This window comes from Aquarana catesbeiana, linkage group LG08, assembly GCF_042186555.1.
Source record: "Aquarana catesbeiana isolate 2022-GZ linkage group LG08, ASM4218655v1, whole genome shotgun sequence".
Classification (NCBI taxonomy): domain Eukaryota; kingdom Metazoa; phylum Chordata; class Amphibia; order Anura; family Ranidae; genus Aquarana; species Aquarana catesbeiana.
This window is the reverse complement of record NC_133331.1, coordinates 208,372,955-208,398,994: the sequence shown is the minus strand read 5'-3', so window position 1 is coordinate 208,398,994 and position 26,040 is coordinate 208,372,955. Positions and strand designations below refer to the sequence as shown.

General features: G+C 43.1%; 1 protein-coding gene across 1 annotated transcript in view; it reads right to left on the bottom strand.

Annotated features, from left to right (window-relative positions):
* Positions 1-24,204, bottom strand: part of LOC141106245 (uncharacterized) — a gene marked incomplete in the record, with an annotated part of 282,774 nt that extends 258,570 nt beyond the window's left edge. Inside the window, 1 exon segment of the mRNA XM_073596862.1 lies at positions 24,064-24,204. Within this exon segment, the coding sequence (XP_073452963.1) occupies positions 24,064-24,128 (65 nt within the window).
* Positions 24,205-26,040: the final 1,836 nt, after the last annotated feature.

Sequence of the window (26,040 nt, the reverse complement as noted above, 5' to 3'; positions counted from 1 at the left end):
GTTACCGACTGAGAAGTCGGCCCAGTCCTCCAGGAACCCAAACCCCTCCTTACTACACCAGCTCTTCAGCCACTTGTTTACTTCCCTAATCACCCTCTGCCTTTCTGGTGTGGCTCGATGTACCGGTAGTATTCCTGAGAACACTACCTTGGAGGTCCTTTTCCTCAATTTAGCACCTAAGTCCCTAAAATCGTTCTTTAGGACACTCCATCTGCCTCTGTCCCTCATCTCCAGCAGTGCTGGTCCCTGACTGGTTTCACCAATGTCACTCAATGGAGCGTACTTATTGGGATGCTCCAGTCCTGGATCGGCCTCTCTGGCACTTCCCCCTCTACCCCTTCTGACTGTCACCCATCTACTCTTTGCTAGTGCCTGCACCTCTTTGTCTCCACCCGCCTCTGTGCTGGCCCCTGCCGGCACCTGCCGTGTACGTTCCTGGCTCACCTTTAGTATGGAGGGACTTCTCAGTGCTGACAGTTGTTTCCCCAGATTCAGAACCTGGGCTTCCAGGGAAACAACGTGCTTACATTTTGCACAGCAGTATTCGCCCTCGATCGGATGATCAAGGAACGCATACATGCGGCAAGATGTACAAAGAGTCGCCTCTCCACACCCGCTGGGCATCGTACCTATTAAATTTAGTGAGGATTTGGGGATTTTACCCTGTCCAAATTACCTAACAGCTAGCTTCCTGGCACTAATACTCAAGACAATACACAGGTACACAACAAGACAATACACAGGTACTCACAGACCTACGTGCAATCGCAGAACAGTCGCAGACCTACGTGCACTCGCAATACTCAAGTATACAGTACACAATACACAAGTACTAACGATCCACACACACTACTCAGACAACACTCAGATACTCACACTACACAGGTACTATGACCCCTGTTATAACCTCCTGTTTTAAAATCTGGTTTTTAACTCCCACTTATACCAGCTCCACTTACACAAAGTTCCACAGCCTCAGACTGAGCACGCTGAGACTGAGTCCTACACCCAGGTAAATAGGCACCTGTGAGCAATTAACCACCCCCCTTAATTGATAGACTGATGGAACCAGAGAGAAAAAAAAAAAAGCTATTTAAAAAGTGACAGCAAAAGGCAAATGAAAAACTAAAAGGAAAAGCCCCAAAAATGCAACCCAGCAAACAGACAGCAAACAAACAGCAAACAAACAGCAAGCAAACAAACAACAAACAAACAGCAAGACTTGTACACTCTAACTCTGGTTTTTAACTCCCACTTATACCAGCTCCACTTACACAAAGTTCCACAGCCTCAGACTGAGCACGCTCAGACTGAGTCCTACACCCAGTTAAATAGGCACCTGTGAGCAATTAACCACTCCCCTTAATTGATAGACTGATGGAACCAGAGAAAAAAAAAAAAGCTATTTAAAAAGTGACAGCAAAAGGCAAATGAAAAACTAAAAGGAAAAGCCCCAAAAATGCAACCCAGCAAACAGACAGCAAACAAACAGCAAACATACAGCAAGCAAACAAACAGCCAACAAACAGCAAGCAAACAAACAGCAAACAAACAGCAAACAAACAGCAAAACTTGTACACTCTAACTCTGGTTTTTAACTCCCACTTATACCAGCTCCACTTACACAAAGTTCCACAGCCTCAGACTGAGCACGCTCAGACTGAGTCCTACACCCAGTTAAATAGGCACCTGTGAGCAATTAACCACTCCCCTTAATTGATAGACTGATGGAACCAGAGAAAAAAAAAAAAAAAGCTATTTAAAAAGTGACAGCAAAAGGCAAATGAAAAATTAAAAGGAAAAGCCCCAAAAATGCAACCCAGCAAACAAACAGCAAACAAACAGCAAGCAAACAAACAGCAAACAAACAGCAAACAAACAGCAAGACTTGTACACTCTAACTCTGGTTTTTAACTCCCACTTATACCAGCTCCACTTACACAAAGTTCCACAGCCTCAGACTGAGCACCAATTGTGTGCCTGACTGCAGAGATGGGGCGGTCAAAGCGCAAAAAGGAAGCAATGTTTGCTGAGATGAGAGACAGAACCTTGTGGCTTGAGGGGTTGCTACCGACAGAACAAGCCCCAGACTGGTGCAAGATGCATTTGGCCGCGCTGGAGCAAAGGAAAAAGGAAAGCAAGACGTCCTTTAGTGCAAAGAGTGAGCAGATGGGTGCGGTTTTCCGTGGCAACAAAGTAGAAATCCGTACAGCTGACTTCATGCGGCCTATGCTGCCTTCTGAACATGTTGAAGACTTTTTGGATGATTTTGCGATGATTGCTTCCTACAGAGGATGGCCCAAAAGTCGCTGGGTTGAGTTGGTGCAACCTTTTCTGATGGAGGAGTACCAAGAGGTGTACTGCGGGATGTATCATAACCGAGATGACTACGACAATTTCCTAGGAGCAATCCATTCTAGAGAGAGCTGGAAAAGATCAGCGGGGAGAATGTGGTCTCCCATAGCAACCAGAGAAAGTCTGTTTACAGAAAGGAGGAGCTACAGCAGAGAAGTGGCTCAAATTCTGAGTGAAGAGGTTTGTGCAAAAGTGTCTGTTGTCACCCCTGGCAAACGTGAAGGAAATTTTGTTCAGCCTGCAGGGGGTGATGAAGAGCACAAGAAATCAGTGCTTTCAAGTTATGGCTGCTTGTGTGAAGTGGTCAGCCCAGAGAAGAGGGCACAGTATCCAACATCCTGCAAGGGGTATGACCAAGTCTGCTGTTACCCGTGGCAACAGGAAACCTGTTTGGCCTGCAGGGGATGTTGGAAAAACCAAGAAGGATGCAATGTTGCCCCATGTCCATGTGGGGGCATTAGCTTGTGAGAGCAAAGAAAGGACAACGCCCTCAATTGAAGCTTTCCACACCTGTCAACTGGAATGGTAAGACTGTTACAAATGTGGGAGAGACTGGTTCTGGGACTATTCCCTGTGAAGTGGGAATAAGTCCAGTGAGAAAAATTGCTTTCAGAGACTTGCAAGTGAATACCCTGTGTAGTAACAAAGCCCAGTTTGAAGCTGAACCTGCAGCAAGCTTGAGGACTGGTAAGGACTTGTCTTCAGGCAGTGTATTGTTTAGCAGGAAGACAAGTGGTAAAAATGAAGATATGTTGCTTGCTAATGCGATTAAAAATGTGATATTGCATCCAGAAATGTCAGGGGTGACCACTGAGAAATGTGTGCCGTTGCCCCTAGCAACCATGGCAGGTGTAGCAGAGGTGTCCCTGGAGACCGCCCAGGAGCTCATGGTGTCTGAGCTCAGGGTTTCCTAGGACAACTGTGTTGCCGCACCGACTGACAAGTGTGTTTCACATGAGTTGAAAAGCAATGTACTAAATATCCTACAATCTCAAACTGCTAATGTGCTAACACAGCTTATACAAGGCAGGAAGGTGGATAATGATGATGTTGAAAAGTGTATTATGGGGGGCAGGAGGCGGAGCCTAGTGGAGCAGACATGCATTGTTAGAGCTCCACACCGCTGAGGAGAGAAGAGAAGGACAAAGCGGAGCCTGCAGGCTCAAAAGGTATCCATTTGAACCTTTTTGCCCCAGGGAACAAACTGTGAAAGTTTGGGCAGGAAATATGGTACTGGGAGGAAACCGTGGCAGAAATAAAAATCACCTCACAAAGAGCTCACAGGCACTCACTGCAGCTGAAGCAGCTCCAGTCACCTCACAAGATACAGCATCAGGGCGCTCTCACAGACAGAAAATGTCACAGCAAGACTCTCCATTTGAGTCAGATACAGAACAAATCCTCTCACAAACTTCTCCACAAGCCTCCTCAGTATCCCCAGTAATATTATTACAATTTGAAAAGATGCTTCATAAGGCTTTAAAACAAACCTCAGACCAAATAACAAACAGCCTAACCAAAGAAATAAGAGAGCTGGGAAACCGCACCGCAGCCTTAGAAATAAAAATGGATGAAATTGAAATTACAACCCAAGAAAATATAACAGAATTGGAACAATTAAAAAAAGATAATTTAATACTTCAAACTAAGCTCGAAGATTACGAAAATAGAGCCAGACGTTCAAACTTGCGCATAAGGGGAATACCTGAAACTGTGACAGACCTGCAATCTACTATTACTGCTCTATTACAAGAACTAAAGCCAGATATCCCTAGTGAACGTTTAGAACTGGACAGAGTACACAGAGCCCTCACAGCCAAAAAGAAAGATGGACCCCCACGTGATATAATCACAAAATTTCATTATTACAGAACGAAAGAACAAATACTAATTGCTGCAAGAGAAAAAAAGGAACTTAATTTTCAAGGACACAATTATCAAATTTTTGCTGACCTATCCCAACTTACTATTACTAAAAGACGATCCATGAAACCCCAACTAATGGAACTGCAACGCCACAACATTATGTATCAATGGGGCTTCCCCTTTTCAGTCAGATTTAACTACCAAGGTACAATTTACAGAAGCAGATCAGCAGATGAACTGCAACAAACCCTTTTAAAATTAAATCTGACAGAACCCACAAGCAGCAACACTCCCACACGCAGAAGAATGGCATCATCTTCACCTTCAGGCAGCACTCAGAAAATTTCAGAACAAAATGGGAATCATCATTCTCACAAAAGAGGCCGTTATGCCACATCATCCATGGACCAAGAAAATTCAATGGACTGACATCCTAATTCCTGATATCTCTTCATTTATTATACTAAGAGATGGTTCTCTATAAAAAACCTGTATTTATAACTGAATGTAACTGCATTCTGATAGTCACACACTGTGTGGGATCATGTTACATTCCAGTTATATTTCTTATTACTTCTGATTCATATAGCCTTAGAATATATAAGTGAAATAAGGAAATTCTTGTTCAGTTATATATTATCAGGTAATAACAATAGATTTATTACTTTTTAGGACAAATATGTTCAATAATCCAGAAGTAATGGAAGCTTTTTCTTTCTTTTCTTAAAACAAATATATTATTACCTAACTAGTTCCTAGAATTATGTTTTTGTTTATTCTAATCTGAAGCAATACAACCTCGATTTTATGAGTTAACATATCTAAACAGTTACATATGAATAAAATATGTAATTGTTTACTCTAAAAGGGTTAAAATCCCAAAATAATTCAAACTATCTTCATCAATACCAAAGTTATTAACAGTACCTTTCTAACTGAATTATTTAGCCTAGGGCAAGACTAACCATATACAACCACCCTGGAATAAATAATTTCAACAAAAACTATATTCTGCACTCCAATTAATGAAACATCATTTTGATATCTTTTGACATAGCACTTCTCTCCTGTAAGCGGAAGATCCGTGTACCCCCACTAGCCCTCCTCATTCTCCCAACCATATTATGTGGGAGTGTGACGAAGGCACTTATTCCCCTGAGAGAGATATTTATTCTCTTTCACGGATAAATTGTGATTACTTGCAAAAAATAATTTATACAATGTATCATCTAATCTCATATGTTTTTTGTTTACTCTTTACTCCAGAATTCACTGGTTTCTTTTCTATCTATTCATCTCTTCAGTCCACACAGGTTGATCTGCGCAGTCAGCTCTGCATAATAAAAAGTAAGTCAAAACTATTTGATCTATTGCCATGGCACCACTGAATATACTTTCCCTGAATGTTCAGGGAATAAATGTCCCTCAAAAAAGGACCAAAGCCTTCCGTACTTTCCATAACAAGGAAGCTCACATAGTATGCCTCCAAGAAACACACTTCACCAAAGATTCTACTCCAAAATATATTTCTCCTTTTTATCAACAAATTTACACGGCTTCTGCCTGTACCAAGCAAAGGGGAACTCTAATTGCATTTCACCGATCCACACCATTCACCTTATCATCAGAAATTAAAGACCCAGAAGGTAGATACCTGATACTCATGGGTTATATAATGGATACAGCAATCACGGTGATTTCCTACTACACTCCTAACAAACAACCTACACCATTCCTCTCACATATATTACAAGTGATTAATACACACAAAATAGGAACAGTGATAATGTGTGGGGATTCGAACCAGGTCCTCCTCCCATTTCTAGATAAATCACCTTTTACACCATCCAAAATAACCTCTAGATTACCTTTTTCTCAACTTCTTTCCAAATACAATCTGGTAGATTCATGGAGAGAAAGTAACCCAATGAAAAAGAAATTCACTTATTTCTCGCACCCTCATCAAACCTTCACCAGAATAGATCATATTTTTCTAACAATAGGAATGATACCAGAAATTATTGCATCAGATATAATTCCGATTCCGTGGTCTGACCATAATGCAGTATACACTACTATAGCCTCAGCCATACCAAAAGCGCATGACCCAACGTGGTATTTACCGGACATAATGCTCAAACACCCACTACATCAGATGGCCATTGAACAAGCTTTAAAGGAATACATATCAATTAATAATACAACAGACATCTCCCCAATAACACTGTGGGAAGCTCATAAGCCTGTCTTGCGTGGTACAATACAAAGACAAATGGCACTATTTAAACGGGAACGCAAAAATCTAGCAAAAAAACTAGAACTCAATTTTAATGCAGCCTACATATCATTTCAAGATAATCCATCCCAGAGTACAAAATCTCATCTGGAAAAATCTAGATTGGAATACGATCTATTTCTCACTGAGTCAGTTGATAAATCCCTCAAACGCTCCAAACACAATTTCTACATGAATACAAACAAACCAGGTACATATTTGGCTCGGGCATTAAATTCAACTAACAAATCTTTCAAACCAATATGTTTGAAATTATCAAAAAATGTTTACACTTGTAATCCAGTTAAAATAGTCCATAAATTTCACTCACATCTCGCAACTTTATACAAGACAAACAATGAATTTAATCCTACAGAAGCTGAATCCTTCTTCTCAAAAATAACCTTACCTGAGTTATCTCAGAATCAAAAAAGCAGTTTGGATGAGCCTATAACTATAGATGAAGTTGCTAACGCCATAAAAGACCTAAAACTTAACAAAAGACCAGGCCCAGACGGCTACTCGGCTTTATACTATAAAACATTCTCAGAAATACTCTCTCCCATTCTCACTGAAACTTTTAACAAACTTCTAGATGGACATTCTTTGCGGCAAGAAACACTAATGGCAATTGTTTGTATGATCCCAAAACCCCTTTCTGATGATACTTCCTGTGTGAATTATCGGCCTATCTCTCTGTTAAACCTCGATATTAAATTATTAGCAAAAATAATAGCAAAACGCCTCAATAGCATTATAGGAAAATTAACACATAGAGATCAAGTAGGCTTCATGCCAAATAGACAGGCAGGCGATAATATACGCAGGGCAGTGTTATTGGCACATATTGCTAAAAAACGGAAAATCCCTTTATGTTTTCTATCTCTCGATATTAAGAGGGCATTTGACACAGTATCCTGGCAATATATGCAATATTCATTACAAAAATGGGGTTTTGGACCCCACTTTTTAACATGGATCAAAGCATTATATAATAAACCCAAAGCCTATATAAAATATGCTGGATACAAATCTGAAGCCTTTAATATCGAAAGAGGTACCCGACAGGGTTGCCCATTATCTCCCTTATTATTTGCCCTTATACTCGAACCCATGGCCCAATACATCAGAACAAACCAAACTATAACTGGCATTGAAGTAGGAGGTATTACACACAAATTATGTATATTTGCAGACGATATATTACTTTTTCTATCATCACCACAGGTCTCTGGTCCTAACTTAATACCAGCTCTTGATGGATTTGCAGCCCTATCCGGCCTTATGATTAATCCTAAGAAATGCCTAGTGCTTAATATTTCACTCACAAACATGGAATTGATCCCGGCTAGGGCTGCACTCCCATTCACATGGGCAGAAAAATCAATCCCATATCTTGGAATTCATTTAACAGCATCTCATTCTGACTTATTCTCAACCAATTATCCTCCTGTATTAAGACAGATCACAAATCTAATAAAACAATGGTCGCAACTTCCTTTATCCTGGATAGGGACGATTAATGCAATCAAAATGACTATTCTACCCAAATTGCTTTATCTATTCAGAGTCCTCCCTATTCCAATTCCTTCCTATTTTTTGAGAATAGTACAAAAAAGAGCAACTTGGACAACATCAGGCATTCAGACACTAAATGACTTCATAGCATCTAAATCATTCCTTTCATTCCCATCGCTTAGAGAAAAATATGATCTACCAAACTCTGAGATATTTAGATATCTCCAAATCAAAAATTTCTATACACCATTCCTAAAGGGGGATACACCATTATCCCAATTATCCATTTTTGAATCAATCTGTACAAAAGATCCATTTGCTAAAGGTACAATTTCATCACTTTATAATCAATTATATGGAGTAGCAAATCTTAATAGACCCTCTTACGTTCAGAGGTGGGAGGAGGACCTGGGACGAACTTTAGAAGACACGGACTGGTCTAACATATGGCTCACATCTAAGTCATCTTCACCCAACATCTTAGCACTGGAGACAAATTATAAAGTCCTAACTCGCTGGTACCTTGTACCCGCTAGAGTGGCAAAATATTCACCTAATACCTCAGCTGTTTGTTTTCGAGGATGCCCAGAAATAGGCACATATTTACACATATGGTGGACATGCCCAGTAATCCAAACCTTCTGGAAGGAAGTCTTCGTGATTGCATCTAAAATATTTAAAAAAATAATACAACCAGATCCATATTTAACTTTACTTAATCTAAAACCGGAATGGTTAACACTCTCTCAATTCAAACTTATGATCCAACTAATAACGGCTGCAAAACAAACAGTGGCCAAGGCATGGAAATCTCCTACATTGGTACTAGCAGAAACAATTCACAGAATGAATAATACAATGTCCCATGCTAAGATGGTAGCCATCGATCAAAATCAAATTCCAAAATTTGAAAAACTTTGGCATCCTTGGATAAAACAACAGTTCCTGTCAAACTTCAATGACTCTGTCCTGTTGCCATGGTAACAGATTAAATGACTTACAGAGACACCCATTCTAAGGCTTCAAAGAGAACTAAAAAGAATAATAAACTGACGAGCGGGACAACCTTGTGGACCATACCTCTACCTTTCAACCCTTTTTCTTCTTTCTCTTTCCTTTTCTCCACCTTACGATTAAAGCTCATTATCAGAATTTATTTGACCTATATACACTCTACTTGTAAACAATATGTATAGTAGGTATAAATCATTTAAATATCTACAAAAGTAACTAAGGAAATTATATATATCTTTAATTTAGGTTTACGTGAACCCAATGTTTAATATTTGAAATTTCATGATATTTACCTATATAAACCCTACTGTAAAACAATGAGCTTACTTTATAGATCCTTGTAAACTTACTTTATGTATCTTTATAACATTGTATACTCAATAAACTTCTTTTGACAAGGAAAAGTGTATTATTGACAATTTTGATGATGTGGTGTCTCCCATGGTAACCACAGGTAGTGCCGCAGAGTTGTCCCTGGAAATCTCAAGGGAACTCCCTGTGTTGGAGCCGGCGGGGCTCCAGGACAGCTGAGATACTGCTCAGGTGGAAAACAATGGGAAAATAGCTAAAATGATGGAGCATGTATTATCACAATCTGATGTGGTTGACAGTGACTGGTGCAGGATGCCTGCTGCTAAACCACTCTGTCCACCTGTGTCTCCATGGGCAGAGGGAGCAGTACTATGGAGTGCTGGTGACTGGAGCGCAGACAGGATAGACTGGGATAGTCTAGCCATAAAGGTGTTAGCCTGGTGGAAAGACATTTCTGAAGGTAATAGTAAGGTGGACACTATTGCTGCTGTGACAAATGGAGAGGCTGCAGGGCCAGTAGACATAGGTGCGTTGGCTTTTGCGGAAGTTAACCCTCTCCAGTTGGAAGGATCTGAAAAGGGCGCATGCATAGCAGAGGTTTTGTCCACAGCAAAAGAGATGAGTAATGTTGCGCGTCAGGATGGTGGGATAATGGATAGGGACTTGGAAGGGCTCAGTGTTGCTGAAAATGAGAGGATGAGTGTGACACATGCGATTTGCACTGCTCATAGGGAGCAGCAAGTTTTGTCAGTTGCCTCTGAGGTGGAGGTCTCTGAGTGTCTTGGCCTCTCAAGCCTTAGCAAATGATCCCCCTCCACATCGTTGGTAAGGGAAAAGTCCCTAGAGTTCTGTGTATAGATGTGGCATGTCTAGAAATAACTGAGATGTTGTTGGAATTGGTGAAAATCTTTCCGCTGTACACCTGCATGTATCCACCCCAGATGGGCGACCTGGTACTGCGTAGTACCAATCAGTGGAGACACGTGGTACAGGCGATGTTAAGCAATGTTGATAAAAATTGGTTACTGCAATATTGGTTACTTTTGCGGAAAGTGGTCTCGCAGTTCTCTGCGAGAGTGCTTTCAGCGACAGTTATGTGCGGAAGGCGTTCAGGGGAACTGCTAGAGGAATCAGAAATGATAGACCTAGTGGAAGTCTCTGCGTATGCTGGTGTGATGAGGTGTATTCCTGCTGGTGCAGTCCGAGGTGCAGCTGAGCAGTGGTTGGTACATGGCGCTTGTGCTGTCTCACCTGCTAGACCTCGTGTAAAGGAAGGGCCCGGAAAAGACACGGCAGTAGTGGGAATTCAATCCATCACTCGCAGGGAGGTGCAGTTTGAGGTACCCGGAGACACTTTGACAGGAAATGACAGTGTTGGTAACTGTAATAAAAAAGTGTATGAGAAGCACTGTAGAGCACTGTCGGACAGCTCAGAGGTATTGGTTGAGGTACCAGTGGACACAGAAATGGTTAAAGAGATTGGTGTGGAAAAATGTGGTGAAAAATGTGCGTTGGTAGGACAGTCGCTATTGGAGTGTTGGACAACAGGGAGCGATGTGAAACTGCGGGAATGTCCCATAGGGAGTAACTGCTTGCCTGTAGATGGTCCCTCCCTAGACACTGTCCTAGCAAACAAGGTGACAAGAGGTCTTGATGATAATGATATTGAGTTGAATAACCCCCTGTGGAACATTGCTATTGAGGTTAAACAGAAGTATGTGGTGTTGATCTCAGATTATTTGGTTGCCAAGGGTAACCACACAGGGGTTAGTGAACCTGATAAATGGATGTTGTTGGTTAGTGTTGCGTCAGGTAGTGAGAGGGGTCAGTCCCTGACAGATTTCATGGAAGTGGGTCTCCAACAGTCCCAGGAGAGTAGGTCTGTGGGAGGAAAAAGGAGGATCCCGTGGCCAGAAGGTGGAAAGGATAGAGAGATTAGTGGGAGCCCACGGTTCAGGAAGAAGTGCTGGTGGAAGCACACCCGGAAGAAAATGTGGGTGGATTGCCCCTTTAGAGAAAAGGTTGGGCAGATTAGGACTCCTGCTGCTGATAGTTGGCACAGAGGTGCCAAGGTGAAGTGCTGGTGGAAACATACCTGGAAAAAGAAATGGGCCTACGCAGCTAATGGCTGGCACAGAGGTGTCCCATTCTTAGTGACTGGTTTATGTGTTCCTCCCTCCGGTTCGAAACAAGGGGGGAGGATATGTGGCAGTAGGACCCTGTGCTACCTGGAAGATTGCTGGTTTACACCAGATTTTGGAGGGAGAGGCATGCTGATTGCACAGTTGTGTGCTGGGCTATTTAATTGTGACCTGGCTATGGCTCAGGGTTCCACCCAACAGACAGGAAGTCTGTGCATGGGAGTCGGGTTCCTCTGAGAGGAGTCAGAGGCTGCAGGGGGCAGCCAGGGTGTGCATGTCTGCAGGAGGCAGACGTACTTGGTGACAGAGCAGCAAGTAGTAAGCAGCAGGAGTAAGCTAGGAGAGAGCTTCACTCTAGGAAGCTCTTTTGGGTCTGAGGAGCAGACCTAAGGCCTGGGCTAAAGGCCTGAATCAGCCGTATGGCAAGAATGTAAGCCAGGAGGCTAAAGTATTGAGTGTGCAAGATACAGTAATGGTGGAACCCCCTGCGTGGGCTACTGATGTCTTTGTGAACTTTTCTGTGCTTTTAAATAAAAGTGGGCTACCAGGCCCTTAAAAATACAGTTTTGTACTGGAGTACTCACTGATAACGCACCTACCGTTTGAGCCTGATACCCCAATCTTACAATATATACAGTACATCGATTGTAGAAATAATCAAAGTGGCTCAACATCAATTAAATGAGACTGGTAACTTGATGAAGAAACATCTCATGATCGATATGTTTTGTTTAACCACTTGACGACCGCCTCACGCCGATTTACGTCGGCAAGGTGGCACGGACAGGCAAAATCACGTATATATACGTGATTTGCCTTCCGCGGGTGGGGGGTCCGATCGGCCCCCCCCTCACGATCGCCGCCGGCCAATCAGATAACTTCCTTTGCTGCTGTATGCTAAACAGCAGCAAAGGAAATGATGTCATCTCTCCTCGGCTCGGTATTCCGTTGCAGCGCCGAGGAGAGAAGACATCACTGTGAGTGCACCAACACTACACAACACAGTAGAACATGCCAGGCACACAAAACACCCCGATCCCCCCCCGATAGCCCCCCGATCCCCCCCCAATCACCCCCCCCCCTCCCTGTCACAAACTGACACCAGCAGTTTTTTTTTTTTTTCTCTGATTACTGTATTGGTGTCAGTTTGTGACAGTTACAGTGTTGGGACAGTGAATATTAGCCCCCTTTAGGTCTAGGGTACCCCCCTAACCCCCCTAATAAAGTTTTAACCCCTTGATCACCCCCCGTCACCAGTGTCGCTAAGCGATCATTTTTCTGATCGCTGTATTAGTGTCGCTGGTGATGCTAGTTAGTGAGGTAAATATTTAGGTTCGCCGTCAGCGTTTTATAGCAACAGGGACCCCCATATACTATCTAATAAATGTTTTAACCCCTTGATGGCCCCCTAGTTAACCCTTTCACCACTGATCACCGTATAACTGTTACGGGTGACGCTGGTTAGTTTGTTTATTTTTTTTAGTGTCAGGGCACCCGCCGTTTATTACCGAATAAAGGTTTAGCCCCCTGATCGCCCGGCGGTGATATGCGTCGCCCCAGGCAGCGTCAGATTAGCGCCAGTACCGCTAACACCCACGCACGCAGCATACGCCTCCCTTAGTGGTATAGTATCTGATCGGATCAATATCTGATCCGATCAGATCTATACTAGCGTCCCCAGCAGTTTAGGGTTCCCAAAAACACAGTGTTAGCGGGATCAGCCCAGATACCTGCTAGCACCTGCGTTTTGCCCCTCCGCCCGGCCCAGCTCAGCCCACCCAAGTGCAGTATCGATCGATCACTGTCACTTACAAAACACTAAACGCATAACTGCAGCGTTCGCAGAGTCAGCCCTGATCCCTGCGATCGCTAACATTTTTTTGTAGCATTTTGGTGAACTTGCAAGCACCATCCCCAGGCAGCGTCAGGTTAGCGCCAGTAGCGCTAACACCCACGCACGCACCGTACAGCTCCCTTAGTGGTATAGTATCTGATCCGATCAATATCTGATCCGATCAGATCTATACTAGCGTCCCCAGCAGTTTAGGGTTCCCAAAAACGCAGTGTTAGCGGGATCAGCCCAGATACCTGCTAGCACCTGCGTTTTGCCCCTCCGCCCGGCCCAGCCCAGCCCACCCAAGTGCAGTATCGATCGATCACTGACACTTACAAAACACTAAATGCATAACTGCAGCGTTCGCAGAGTCAGGCCTGATCCCTGCGATCGCTAACAGTTTTTTTGGTAGTATTTTGGTGAACTGGCAAGCACCAGCCCCAAGCAGCGTCAGATTAGCGCCAGTACCGCTAACACCCACGCACGCAGCATACGCCTCCCTTAGTGGTATAGTATCTGATCGGATCAATATCTGATCCGATCAGATCTATACTAGCGTCCCCAGCAGTTTAGGGTTCCCAAAAACACAGTGTTAGCGGGATCAGCCCAGATACCTGCTAGCACCTGCATTTTGCCCCTCCGCCCGGCCCAGCTCAGCCCACCCAAGTGCAGTATCGATCGATCACTGTCACTTACAAAACACTAAACGCATAACTGCAGTGTTCGCAGAGTCAGGCCTGATCCCTGCGATCGCTAACAGTTTTTTTGGTAGCTTTTTATTGAACTGGCAAGCGCCAGCGGCCTAGTACACCCCGGTCGTAGTCAAACCAGCACTGCAGTAACACTTGGTGACGTGGCGAGTCCCATAAGTGCAGTTCAAGCTGGTGAGGTGGCAAGCACAAGTAGTGTCCCGCTGCCACCAAAAAGACAAACACAGGCCCGTCGTGCCCATAGTGCCCTTCCTGCTGCATTCGCCAATCCTAATTGGGAACCCACCACTTCTGCAGCGCCCGTACTTCCCCATTCACATCCCCAACCAAATGCAGTCGGCTGCATGAGAGGCATTTTCTTTATGTCCTCCCGAGTACCCCTACCCAGCGAACCCCCCCAAAAAAGATGTTGTGTCTGCAGCAAGCGCGGATATAGGCGTGACACCCGCTATTATTGTCCCTTCTGTCCTGACAATCCTGGTCTTTGCATTGGTGAATGTTTTGAACGCTACCATTCATTAGTTGAGTATTAGCATAGGGTACAGCATTGCACAGACTAGGCACACTTTCACAGGGTCTCCCAAGATGCCATCGCATTTTGAGAGACCTGAACCTGGAACCGGTTACCGTTATAAAAGTTAGTTACAAAAAAAGTGTAAAAAAAAAAAATATATATATATAAAATAAAAAAAAATAGTTGTCGTTTTATTGTTCTCTCTCTCTCTCTATTCTCTCTCTCTTGTTCTGCTCTTTTTTACTGCATTCTATTCTGCAATGTTTTATTGTTATTATGTTTTATCATGTTTGCTTTTCAGGTATGCAATTTTTTATACTTTACCGTTTACTGTGCTTTATTGTTAACCATTTTTTTGTCTTCAGGTACGCCATTCACGACTTTGAATGGTTATACCAGAATGATGCCTGCAGGTTTAGGTATCATCTTGGTATCATTCTTTTCAGCAAGCGGTCGGCTTTCATGTAAAAGCAATCCTAGCGGCTAATTAGCCTCTAGACTGCTTTTACAAGCCGTGGGAGGGAATGCCCCCCCCCACCGTCTTCCGTGTTTTTCTCTGGCTCTCCTGTCTCAACAGGGAACCTGAGAATGCAGCCGGTGATTCAGCCAGCTGACCATAGAGCTGATCAGAGACCAGAGTGGCTCCAAACATCTCTATGGCCTAAGAAACCGGAAGCTACGAGCATTTTATGACTTAGATTTCGCCAGATGTAAATAGCGCCATTGGGAAATTGGGGAAGCATTTTATCACACCGATCTTGGTGTCATCAGATGCTTTGAGGGCAGAGGAGAGATCTAGGGTCTAATAGACCCCAATTTTTTCAAAAAAGAGTACCTGTCACTACCTATTGCTATCATAGGGGATATTTACATTCCCTGAGATAACAATAAAAATGATTTAAAAAAAAAAAATGAAAGGAACAGTTTAAAAATAAGATAAAAAAGCAAAAAAATAATAAAGAAAAAAAAAAAAAAAAGCACCCCTGTCGCCCCCTGCTCTCGCGCTAAGGCGAACGTAAGCGGCGGTCTGTCGTCAAACGTAAACAGCAATTGCACCATGCATGTGAGGTATCGCCGCGAAGGTCAGATCGAGGGCAGTAATTTTTGCAGTAGACCTCCTCTGTAAATCTAAAGTGGTAACCTGTAAAGGCTTTTAAAGGCTTTTAAAAATGTATTTATTTTGTTGCCACTGCACGTTTGTGCGCAATTTTAAAGCATGTCATGTTTGGTATCCATGTACTCGGCCTAAGATCATCTTTTTTATTTCATCAAACATTTGGGCAATATAGTGTGTTTTAGTGCATTAAAATTTAAAAAAGTGTGTTTTTTCCCCAAAAAATGCGTTTGAAAAATCGCTGCGCAAATACTGTTTGAAAAAAAAAAAATTAAACACCCACCATTTAAATCTGTAGGGCATTTGCTTTAAAAAAATATATAATGTTTGGGGGTTCAAAGTAATTTTTTTGGAAAAAAAAATATCTTTTTCATGTAAACAAAAAGTGTCAGAAAGGGCTTTGTCTTCAAGTGGTTAGAAGAGTGAGTGATGTGTGACATAAGCTTCTAAATGTTGTGCATAAAATGCCAGGACAGTTCAAAACCCCCCCAAATGACCCCATTTTGGAAAGCAGACACCCCAAGCTATTTGCTGAGAGGCATGTTGAGTCCATGGAATATTTTATATTGCGACACAAGTTGCGGGAAAGAGACAAATTTTTTTTTTTTTTTTTTTTTTTTTTTTTGCACAAAGTTGTCACTAAATGATATATTGCTCAAACATGCCATGGGAATATGTGAAATTACACCCCAAAATACATTCTGCTGCTTCTCCTGAGTACGGGGATACCACATGTGTGAGACTTTTTGGGAGCCTAGCCGCGTACGGGACCCTGAAAACCAAGCACCGCCTTCAGGCTTTCTAAGGGCGTGAATTTTTGATTTCACTCTTCACTGCCTATCACAGTTTCGGAGGCCATGGAAAGCCCAGGTGGCACAAAACCCCCCCAAATGACCCCATTTTGGAAAGTAGACACCCCAAGCTATTTGCTGAGAGGTATAGTGAGTATTTTGCAGACCTCACTTTTTGTCACAAAGTTTTGAAAATTGAAAAAAGAAAAAAAAAAAGTTTTTTCTTGCCTTTCTTCATTTTCAAAAACAAATGAGAGCTGCAAAATACTCACCATGCCTCTCAGCAAATAGCTTGGGGTGTCTACTTTCCAAAATGGGGTCATTTGGGGGGGTTTTGTGCCACCTGGGCATTCCATGGCCTCCGAAACTGTGATAGGCAGTGAAGAGTAGGGATGAGCTTCGAGTTCGAGTCGAACTCATGTTCGACTCGAACATTGGCTGTTCGCAAGTTCACCGAACAGCGAACAATTTGGGGTGTTCGCGGCAAATTCGAATGCCGCGGAACACCCTTTAAAAGTCTATGGGAGAAATCAAAAGTGCTAATTTTAAAGGCTAATATGCAAGTTATTGTCATAAAAAGTGTTTGGGGACCTGGGTCCTGCCCCAGGGGACATGGATCAATGCAAAAAAAAGTTTTAAAAACGGCCGTTTTTTCAGGAGCAGTGATTTTAATAATACTTAAAGTCAATCAATAAAAGTGTAATATCCCTTTAAATTTCGTACCTGGGGGGTGTCTATAGTGTGCCTGTAAAGGGGCGCATGTTTCCTGTGTTTAGAACAGTCTGACAGCAAAATGACATTTTGAAGGAAAAAACTCATTTAAAACTACCCGCGGCTATTGCATTGCCGACAATACACATAGAAGTTCATTGATAAAAACGGCATGGGAATTCCCCAAAGGGGAACCCCGAACCAAAATTTAAAAAAAAAATGACGTGGGGGTCCCCCTAAATTCCATACCAGGCCCTTCAGGTCTGGTATGGATATTAAGGGGAACCCCGGCCAAAATTTTTTAAAAAAAATGACGTGGGGTTCCCCCTAAATTCCATACCAGACCCTTCAGGTCTGGTATGGATTTTAAGGGGAACCCCGCGCCAAAAAAAAAAAAAAAAAAACGGCGTGGGGTCCCCCCAAAAATCCATACCAGACCCTTATCCGAGCACGCAACCTGGCAGGCCGCAGGAAAAGAGGGGGGGACGAGAGTGCGGCCCCCCCTCCCTCCTGAACCGTACCAGGCCACATGCCCTCAACATTGGGAGGGTGCTTTGGGGTAGCCCCCCAAAACACCTTGTCCCCATGTTGATGAGGACAAGGGCCTCATCCCCACAACCCTGGCCGGTGGTTGTGGGGGTCTGCGGGCGGGGGGCTTATCGGAATCTGGAAGCCCCCTTTAACAAGGTGACCCCCAGATCCCGGCCTCCCCCCTGTGTGAAATGGTAAGGGGGTACATAAGTACCCCTACCATTTCACGAAAAAAGTGTCAAAAATGTTAAAAATGACAAGAGACAGTTTTTGACAATTCCTTTATTTAAATGCTTCTTCTTTCTTCTATCTTCCTTCATCTTCTGGTTCTTCTGGTTCTTCTGGTTCTTCCTCCGGCGTTCTCGTCCAGCATCTCCTCCGCGGCGTCTTCTGTCTTCTTCTCCTCGGGCCGCTCCGCACCCATGGCATGGGGGGGAGGCTCCCGCTCTTCTCTTCTTCTCTTCTTCTTTTCTTCTTTTCTTCTCTTCTTCTCTTCTTCTTCATTTTCTTCTCCGGGCCGCTCCGCAATCCATGCTGGCATGGAGGGAGGCTCCCGCTGTGTGACGGCGCTCCTCGTCTGACAGTTCTTAAATAACGGGGGGCGGGGCCACCCGGTGACCCCGCCCCCCTCTGATGCATGGTGACTTGACGGGACTTCCCTGTGGCATTCCCTGTGACGTCACAGGGAAGTCCCGTCAAGTCACCGTGCGTCAGAGGGGGCGGGGTCACCGGGTGGCCCCGCCCCCCCGTTATTTAAGAACTGTCAGACGAGGAGCGCCGTCACACAGCGGGAGCCTCCCTCCATGCCAGCATGGATTGCGGAGCGGCCCGGAGAAGAAAATGAAGAAGAAGAGAAGAAGAGAAGAAAAGAAGAAAAGAAGAAAAGAAGAAGAGAAGAAGAGAAGAGCGGGAGCCTCCCCCCCATGCCATGGGTGCGGAGCGGCCCGAGGAGAAGAAGACAGAAGACGCCGCGGAGGAGATGCTGGACGAGAACGCCGGAGGAAGAACCAGAAGAACCAGAAGAGCCAGAAGAACCAGAAGATGAAGGAAGATAGAAGAAAGAAGAAGCATTTAAATAAAGGAATTGTCAAAAACTGTCTCTTGTCATTTTTAACATTTTTGACACTTTTTTCGTGAAATGGTAGGGGTACTTATGTACCCCCTTACCATTTCACACAGGGGGGGGCCGGGATCTGGGGGTCACCTTGTTAAAGGGGGCTTCCAGATTCCGATAAGCCCCCCGCCCGCAAACCCCCACAACCACCGGCCAGGGTTGTGGGGATGAGGCCCTTGTCCTCATCAACATGGGGACAAGGTGTTTTGGGGGGCTACCCCAAAGCACCCTCCCAATGTTGAGGGCATGTGGCCTGGTACGGTTCAGGAGGGAGGGGGGGCCGCACTCTCGTCCCCCCCTCTTTTCCTGAGGCCTGCCAGGTTGCGTGCTCGGATAAGGGTCTGGTATGGATTTTTGGGGGGACCCCACGCCGTTTTTTTTTTTTTTTGGCGCGGGGTTCCCCTTAAAATCCATACCAGACCTGAAGGGTCTGGTATGGAATTTAGGGGGAACCCCACGTCATTTTTTTTTTAAATTTTGGCCGGGGTTCCCCTTAATATCCATACCAGACCTGAAGGGCCTGGTATGGAATTTAGGGGACCCCCACGTCATTTTTTTTTCTTAATTTTGGTTCGGGGTTCCCCTTTGGGGAATTCCCATGCCGTTTTTATCAATGAACTTCTATGTGTATTGTCGGCAATGCAATAGCCGCGGGTAGTTTTAAATGAGTTTTTTCCTTCAAAATGTCATTTTGCTGTCAGACTGTTCTAAACACAGGAAACATGCGCCCCTTTACAGGCACACTATAGACACCCCCCAGGTACGAAATTTAAAGGGATATTACACTTTTATTGTTTGACTTTAAGCATTATTAAAATCACTGCTCCTGAAAAAACGGCCGTTTTTAAAACTTTTTTTTGCATTGATCCATGTCCCCTGGGGCAGGACCCAGGTCCCCAAACACTTTTTATGACAATAACTTGCATATAAGCCTTGAAAATTAGCAATTTTGATTATTCATGTTCGTGTCCCATAGACTTTAACGGTGTTCGCATGTTCGAACGAACTTTTTTCCTGTTCGCATGTTCTGGTGCGAACCGAACAGGGGGGTGTTCGGCTCATCCCTAGTGAAGAGTGAAATCAAAAATTTTCACCCTTAGAAATCCTGAAGGCGGTGCTTGGTTTTCGGGGCCCCGTACGCGGCTAGGCTCCCAAAAAGTCCCACACATGTGGTATCCCCATACTCAGGAGAAGCAGCTAAATGTATTTTGGGGTGCAATTCCACATATGCCCATGGCCTGTGTGAGCAATATATCATTTAGTGACAACTTTGTGCAAAAAAAAAAAAAAAAAAAAAGTGTCACTTTCCCGCAACTTGTGTCAAAATATAAAATATTCCATGGACTCAATATGCCTCTCAGCAAATAGCTTGGGGTGTCTACTTTCCAAAATGGGGTCATTTGGGGGGGTTTTGTGCCACCTGGGCATTTCATGGCCTCCGAAACTGTGATAGGCAGTGAAGAGTGAAATCAAAAATTTACACCCTTAGAAATCCTGAAGGCGGTGCTTGGTTTTCGGGGCCCCGTACGCGGCTAAGCTCCCAAAAAGTCCCACACATGTGGTATCCCCATACTCAGGAGAAGCAGCTAAATGTATTTTGGGGTGCAATTCCACATAGGCCCATGGCCTGTGTGAGCAATATATCATTTAGTGACAACTTTTTGTAAATATTTTTTTTTTTTTTTTGTCATTATTCAATCACTTGGGACAAAAAAAATAAATATTCAATGGGTTCAACATGCCTCTCAGCAATTTCCTTGGGGTGTCTACTTTCCAAAATGGGGTCATTTGGGGGGGTTTTGTACTGCCCTGCCATTTTAGCACCTCAAGAAATGACATAGGCAGTCATAAACTAAAAGCTGTGTAAATTACAGAAAATGTACCCTAGTTTGTAGACGCTATAACTTTTGCGCAAACCAATAAATATATGCTTATTGACTTTTTTTTACCAAAGACATGTGGCCGAATACATTTTGGCTTAAATGTATGACTAAAATTTAGTTTATTGGATTTTTTTTATAACAAAAAGTAGAAAATATCATTTTTTTTTCAAAATTTTCAGTCTTTTTCCGTTTATAGCGCAAAAAATAAAAACTGCAGAGGTGATCAAATACCATCAAAAGAAAGCTCTATTTGTGGGAAGAAAAGGACGCAAATTTCGTTTGGGTACAGCATTGCATGACCGCGCAATTAGCAGTTAAAGTGACGCAGTGCCAAATTGGAAAAAGACCTCTGGTCCTTAGGCAGCATAATGGTCCGGGGCTCAAGTGGTTAATAGCTTTATTGGGACCTGGGTGCTATTAAAAAAAAAAAAAAAAAAAACTGTCTCCAAATAATAGATCCAGCAAACAGGGCAGAGGCACCAGCCATATTATACAGTACTGAAAAAATACCAAAGAAAAGGAAGACTAAATAGTACTTGTGTATTCAACCAAATACTATTAGTATACATAAACATAGTTCCTAAAGGAAAGAATCATACCAGAAAGGGGCCAGGATAAACATAGACAAATAATTTCCAAGCTCAATAGGAGCCGATAAATCTGCCTCTAACCTCTCACCTCTAACGTAGCTGGTCAGACACTATAGCTAGCTTCTGTGTTCTTCACATATAGCAGCCCCTTTCTCATATGGCAAGCAGGCCTACCGGTTCTCTGTTGCTCCCAAGTCTAATACACAATGCTGTAGTGCCTGGCCACAACGCTGGAGCAGGCGGGAACTGAGTAAAGCCAACTCCTACTAGCGGTTGGCAGACAGGAAATGGCAAGAGGTTCATTGATAGCCCAGGTACAAGGCAGGTGAGGTTCAAAATAGTCAGGGTCAATCCATACTCAAAAGGCAGGCAGAGTTCAGAGAATAGTCATTATTTGAACTGAGAGCTTAGAACATGTAGTACACACACTATCACAGGCATGAGACTTGGCTGGCTTAAATCAGATTTGGTGTCTAGCAGGTGGACCGGCAGACAGGGAAAGTACATCATAGCCAAAACCAGGATGCTGTAACCTGCATTTATGATGGAGCATCATAAATGCAGCGCCTGACAGCTGCAAATGAGAATGACACTAAAAAGGCCAACAATGTGTTGTGGCAGTGTCCCCTTCATCTCCTAACCCTTCCAGTCAATGTACCTAAATAGAAGACAAATAACTGTCTGTATCAGATCCCGGCTGGCTTATCCAAGCTTGTCAAGCTGGTCAGTGCCCATAAAGCAACACCCTCCACGCATCTTGCAATGCACAAATATGAGGCATGGGATGGGATGTGCCACTGGGTAAGCGCAACTTCCACACCCAAGATGAAGAAGAATAAGATGGTGGCCATGGAGCATGCCCAGTGTGGCAGGGTGTGAGAAATTCCCTCCCCCTAGGTAAAGCTGCACCCAGGCCAACCCCCTGCAGCAGGGGGACATTGCACAGATTTCCCCCTAACAGCAGAGACCTGAAACAAACTGAGAGGGGGGCTGGAGTAAGCCAGGCTCACCACACCCTTTGGGGAGAAATAACCCCCCCCTATAAAAATCTAAAAACACACAGAAGACCAAAAGAAATACAACTAAATAGTGAACACCTCTTCCTGCATATACAGCACCGCCAATGCAGTGTCTAGATACATGCACATATCCCCTTACTCAAAACCTGTGAACAAAACAACGTACCCAGGCCATTAATTATGGGCCATATATAACTATAAATACGAACATGCAAAATTAATTGAGCAATACACTGTATAGTCAATGCACGCATAATTACTGACCAAGAAAAATAGTGGTCCTAAAGGATGTAAAGCTGGCCATAGACGATTCGAATCTTGACCGGTTCATCAGGGACTGGCTGAGATGCGAACCATGTATGGGCAGGCTGATTGTACCCAAGTTGATTGATCAATAAACTTGGGTTACAACCAGCCTGTTGGATTATTTCATGCAATTATTGCCAGCGGCTATAGCCGCTGGCAATAATCACTGTGTGTTCTCCCGGAACTGATGGCTCCCCCCCCCCCTCGAGGAGAACACAATAGCTCCGCTGGAGGGATTCTCCCATCAACACTTACGGTGTTGATGGTGGAACAACTATAATTGTCTTCATGTAACGTATCACTCCTCCAGTGCTGTGAACTACTGTGAATCAATGATGTCCCATGCTTCTTTATATCCATATAGAGAACTCACCAGATTCACATGGACATTAGATTATAAAAGGTCTTCAGCACTTAGGTGTTCTTTTAGCCTCAGACTCTAATCTCTGCAGATTTTACTCCTTTCAGCACAAACCAGTTTTCAGCAAATTCAACAAAATACTGTAATCTTTTTACCCCGCAGATACATGTTGAGTTTTCTCTCTCTTGCTCCTCACTGCTGTTGCCTTGCTTTAGGGAGGCTTTATATACAGTATAATACTCAGTATAACATTTCCTAAATGTTTACAGTATCTGGTAAGTACGCCCCCTCTGGGAACCACAGCTGAAGGGTGACGGCACAGTGCCAGTATCATCATTTCTTTTTTTTGTCCCACAAATTTTTATCCTTTCTTATTGCCGGTGGAGCTGCTGCCGTGGATAATATTTTTATTGATTGCAGGTAAGTATCTACACTGACACCATTGACATTATGTTCCCCTGCATTTTCCAACTGATCACTAGTGCAAGAAATTATTATTATTATTATACAGGTTTGATATAGTGCCAACAGTTTGCGCAGAAATGCCTTTTACTATAGTGGTCAGTGGTACAAGAATACCCCTTACATTTGCTGTCAGTGGAAATAATGCAACATTCTTGCCATTGACCATCAGTGTAAGTGGGATTTTTCTATTCATTGACCACCAATGCAAAGGGGACTCTTCTTCCCACTGACCACCATTGTTTGAGGGGTTTCTTCTTTCCACTGACCACCAATGTAAGGGTAATTCTTTTTCTTACCGGCCACCCATGTAAAAGGCATTTTGCCCACCAATGTGAATAACATTACTCCCACTGACCATATGGCATTGTTCACATTGTATTGTGACAAGTCAGTATTTCTTGCCCATATATTATTATAACTGCCCTTTTACTGCCTGTGTATTGTAATGTTTGCTCATTTATCATCCTTATCTTAGCAGAGTTGCCCATTTCCTGCTCACATGTTATAATAATTGACCATTTTTTTACTATGTCTTACAATGAGTACTTGTCTGTAGTCCGCTTAATCTGTAATTTGTAATCTAGTTCAACCAATAGAAAAAAAAATAATACAACGCTGTAAGTAGAATAATGAAATTACCTCAAAATACACAGTCCTATACTCCCAATTGATCCAGAGTAAGGCAAAAAACCTGTATGAAGCATGGTCTGATTTGCTCCAGTAGGATCATCCAGAAAGCAGTCGTATATTCCCTTGATCAACAATCCCTGGTGTTATTACCTATAAATATTAATATCTAGTTATATTTTGTGCATTTAGAAATGCATCCAGCTCTTTTTTAAAACAATCTACAAAGCTGGCCAGAACTAGCTCTTACTGTGAAGAAGCCTTTCCATAAATGGTGGTTAAATCTGTTTACTTTCAGAAGAGCGCCCTTTGTCCTTTGTAATGAGCCTAAAATGAATAACTCTATACCAAGTTCACTATATGGATCCCTTTATGTATTTATACATGGTGATCATATCCTTCTTTAATTGCCTTTTTTCAAGAGAGAATACATTCAGTTCAGTTATGCTTGTCACATTGATGAGGTCCTTCATGCTTCATATCAATTTGGTTTCCCTTCTTTGACTGGCTTATTCTTATTGTACAGTGAATGCTTGCTCATTTGTAATGCCCCGTACACACGGTCGGACATTGATCGGACATTCCGACAACAAAATCCTAGGATTTTTTCCGACGGATGTTAGCTCAAACTTGTCTTGCATACACACGGTCACACAAAGTTGTCGGAAAATCCGATCATTCTGTACGCAGTGACGTAAAACACGTATGTCGGGACTCTAAACGGGGCAGTAGCCAATAGCTTTTATCTCTTAATTTATTCTGAGCATGCGTGGCACTTTGTGCGTCGGATTTTTGTACACACGATCGGAAATGCCCACAATGGATTTTGTTGTCGGAAAATTTTAGATCCTGCTCTCAAACTTTGTGTGTCGGAAAATCCGATGGAAAATGTGTGATGGAGCCTACACACGGTCAGAATTTCCGACAACAAGGTCCTATCACACATTTTCCATCGGAAAATCCGACTGTGTGTATGGGGCATTACTCATATATTGTCAGATTTGTGATTTTTGCCTACATTGCTGTTTAAAGGACCATAATGATTATAATTTAATCCCTTGCAGACCTGTCGCTATTAAACTATGCCATTATTTTCTTCATGTTTTTCCTTGGCATGCTTTGCTATAACACTCATAAGAATTTTTTTTATGTATACAGGACTTTATTCATCACCACTATGTTATATATACAACTTTCCCACTGTCTGTTACTTTTTTTGATCATTTCTATTTGTTTCATATAATTATTAAAGAGGAACTGCAATCTGCTTACATAATTTGTAATAAAAACATCTTTCCCATTATGAAGCTTTGCTCCAGTCACTTTGCATATTTTATACATTCTGTGATTCGGTATTTGCCAAATATGCTGCAGAAATCTCCCTCCACTGAGTCTGGCTGCAGCCATTTTAACTGTGGGCAGCTAAAGCTGCTGCCTGTTCACTTCCTGGATTTACACAGACACACACCTCCAGCCCTGCAGCTGTCATTGGTCCTTATATGACTCATCCCCCCTCCCTTCCTGGCAAACTCGTGAGAGAGCGGGCTGTGCATAATGTCATAAGTCTAGGCTTTTTACCAGACAAGAACATAAGGTATTTACTGGCAGAACAAAAATGTTTTACTATCCAAAGTTAAAACAACAAGGGCAGAAGATTTAATAGATGGAAAGATGAAAAAATGACTGAAGGTCTGCTTTAAATTGCTTTTATATTGTCTGTTCAAATTAATGTGACTATCGTGGAACAAAAGGACTATGAGAGAAGGCTATTATAGAAGCAGCGTTTTCTCAACTCACAGATCGGTTATTAATTCCAGGGCAGGAATAAAAGTGGAACTGAATTCAAAAAGTGATTTTTTTTTTTTTTTTTTTAATAATCCGTACATTCACTGCTTACAGTGATGTCTCCAACCCAAAACCAACCTCCCTTGATGCGTTTCATCACTCCTGGCTTAATTACAATAACTTCCCCTATCCTTGTGAGCAAGC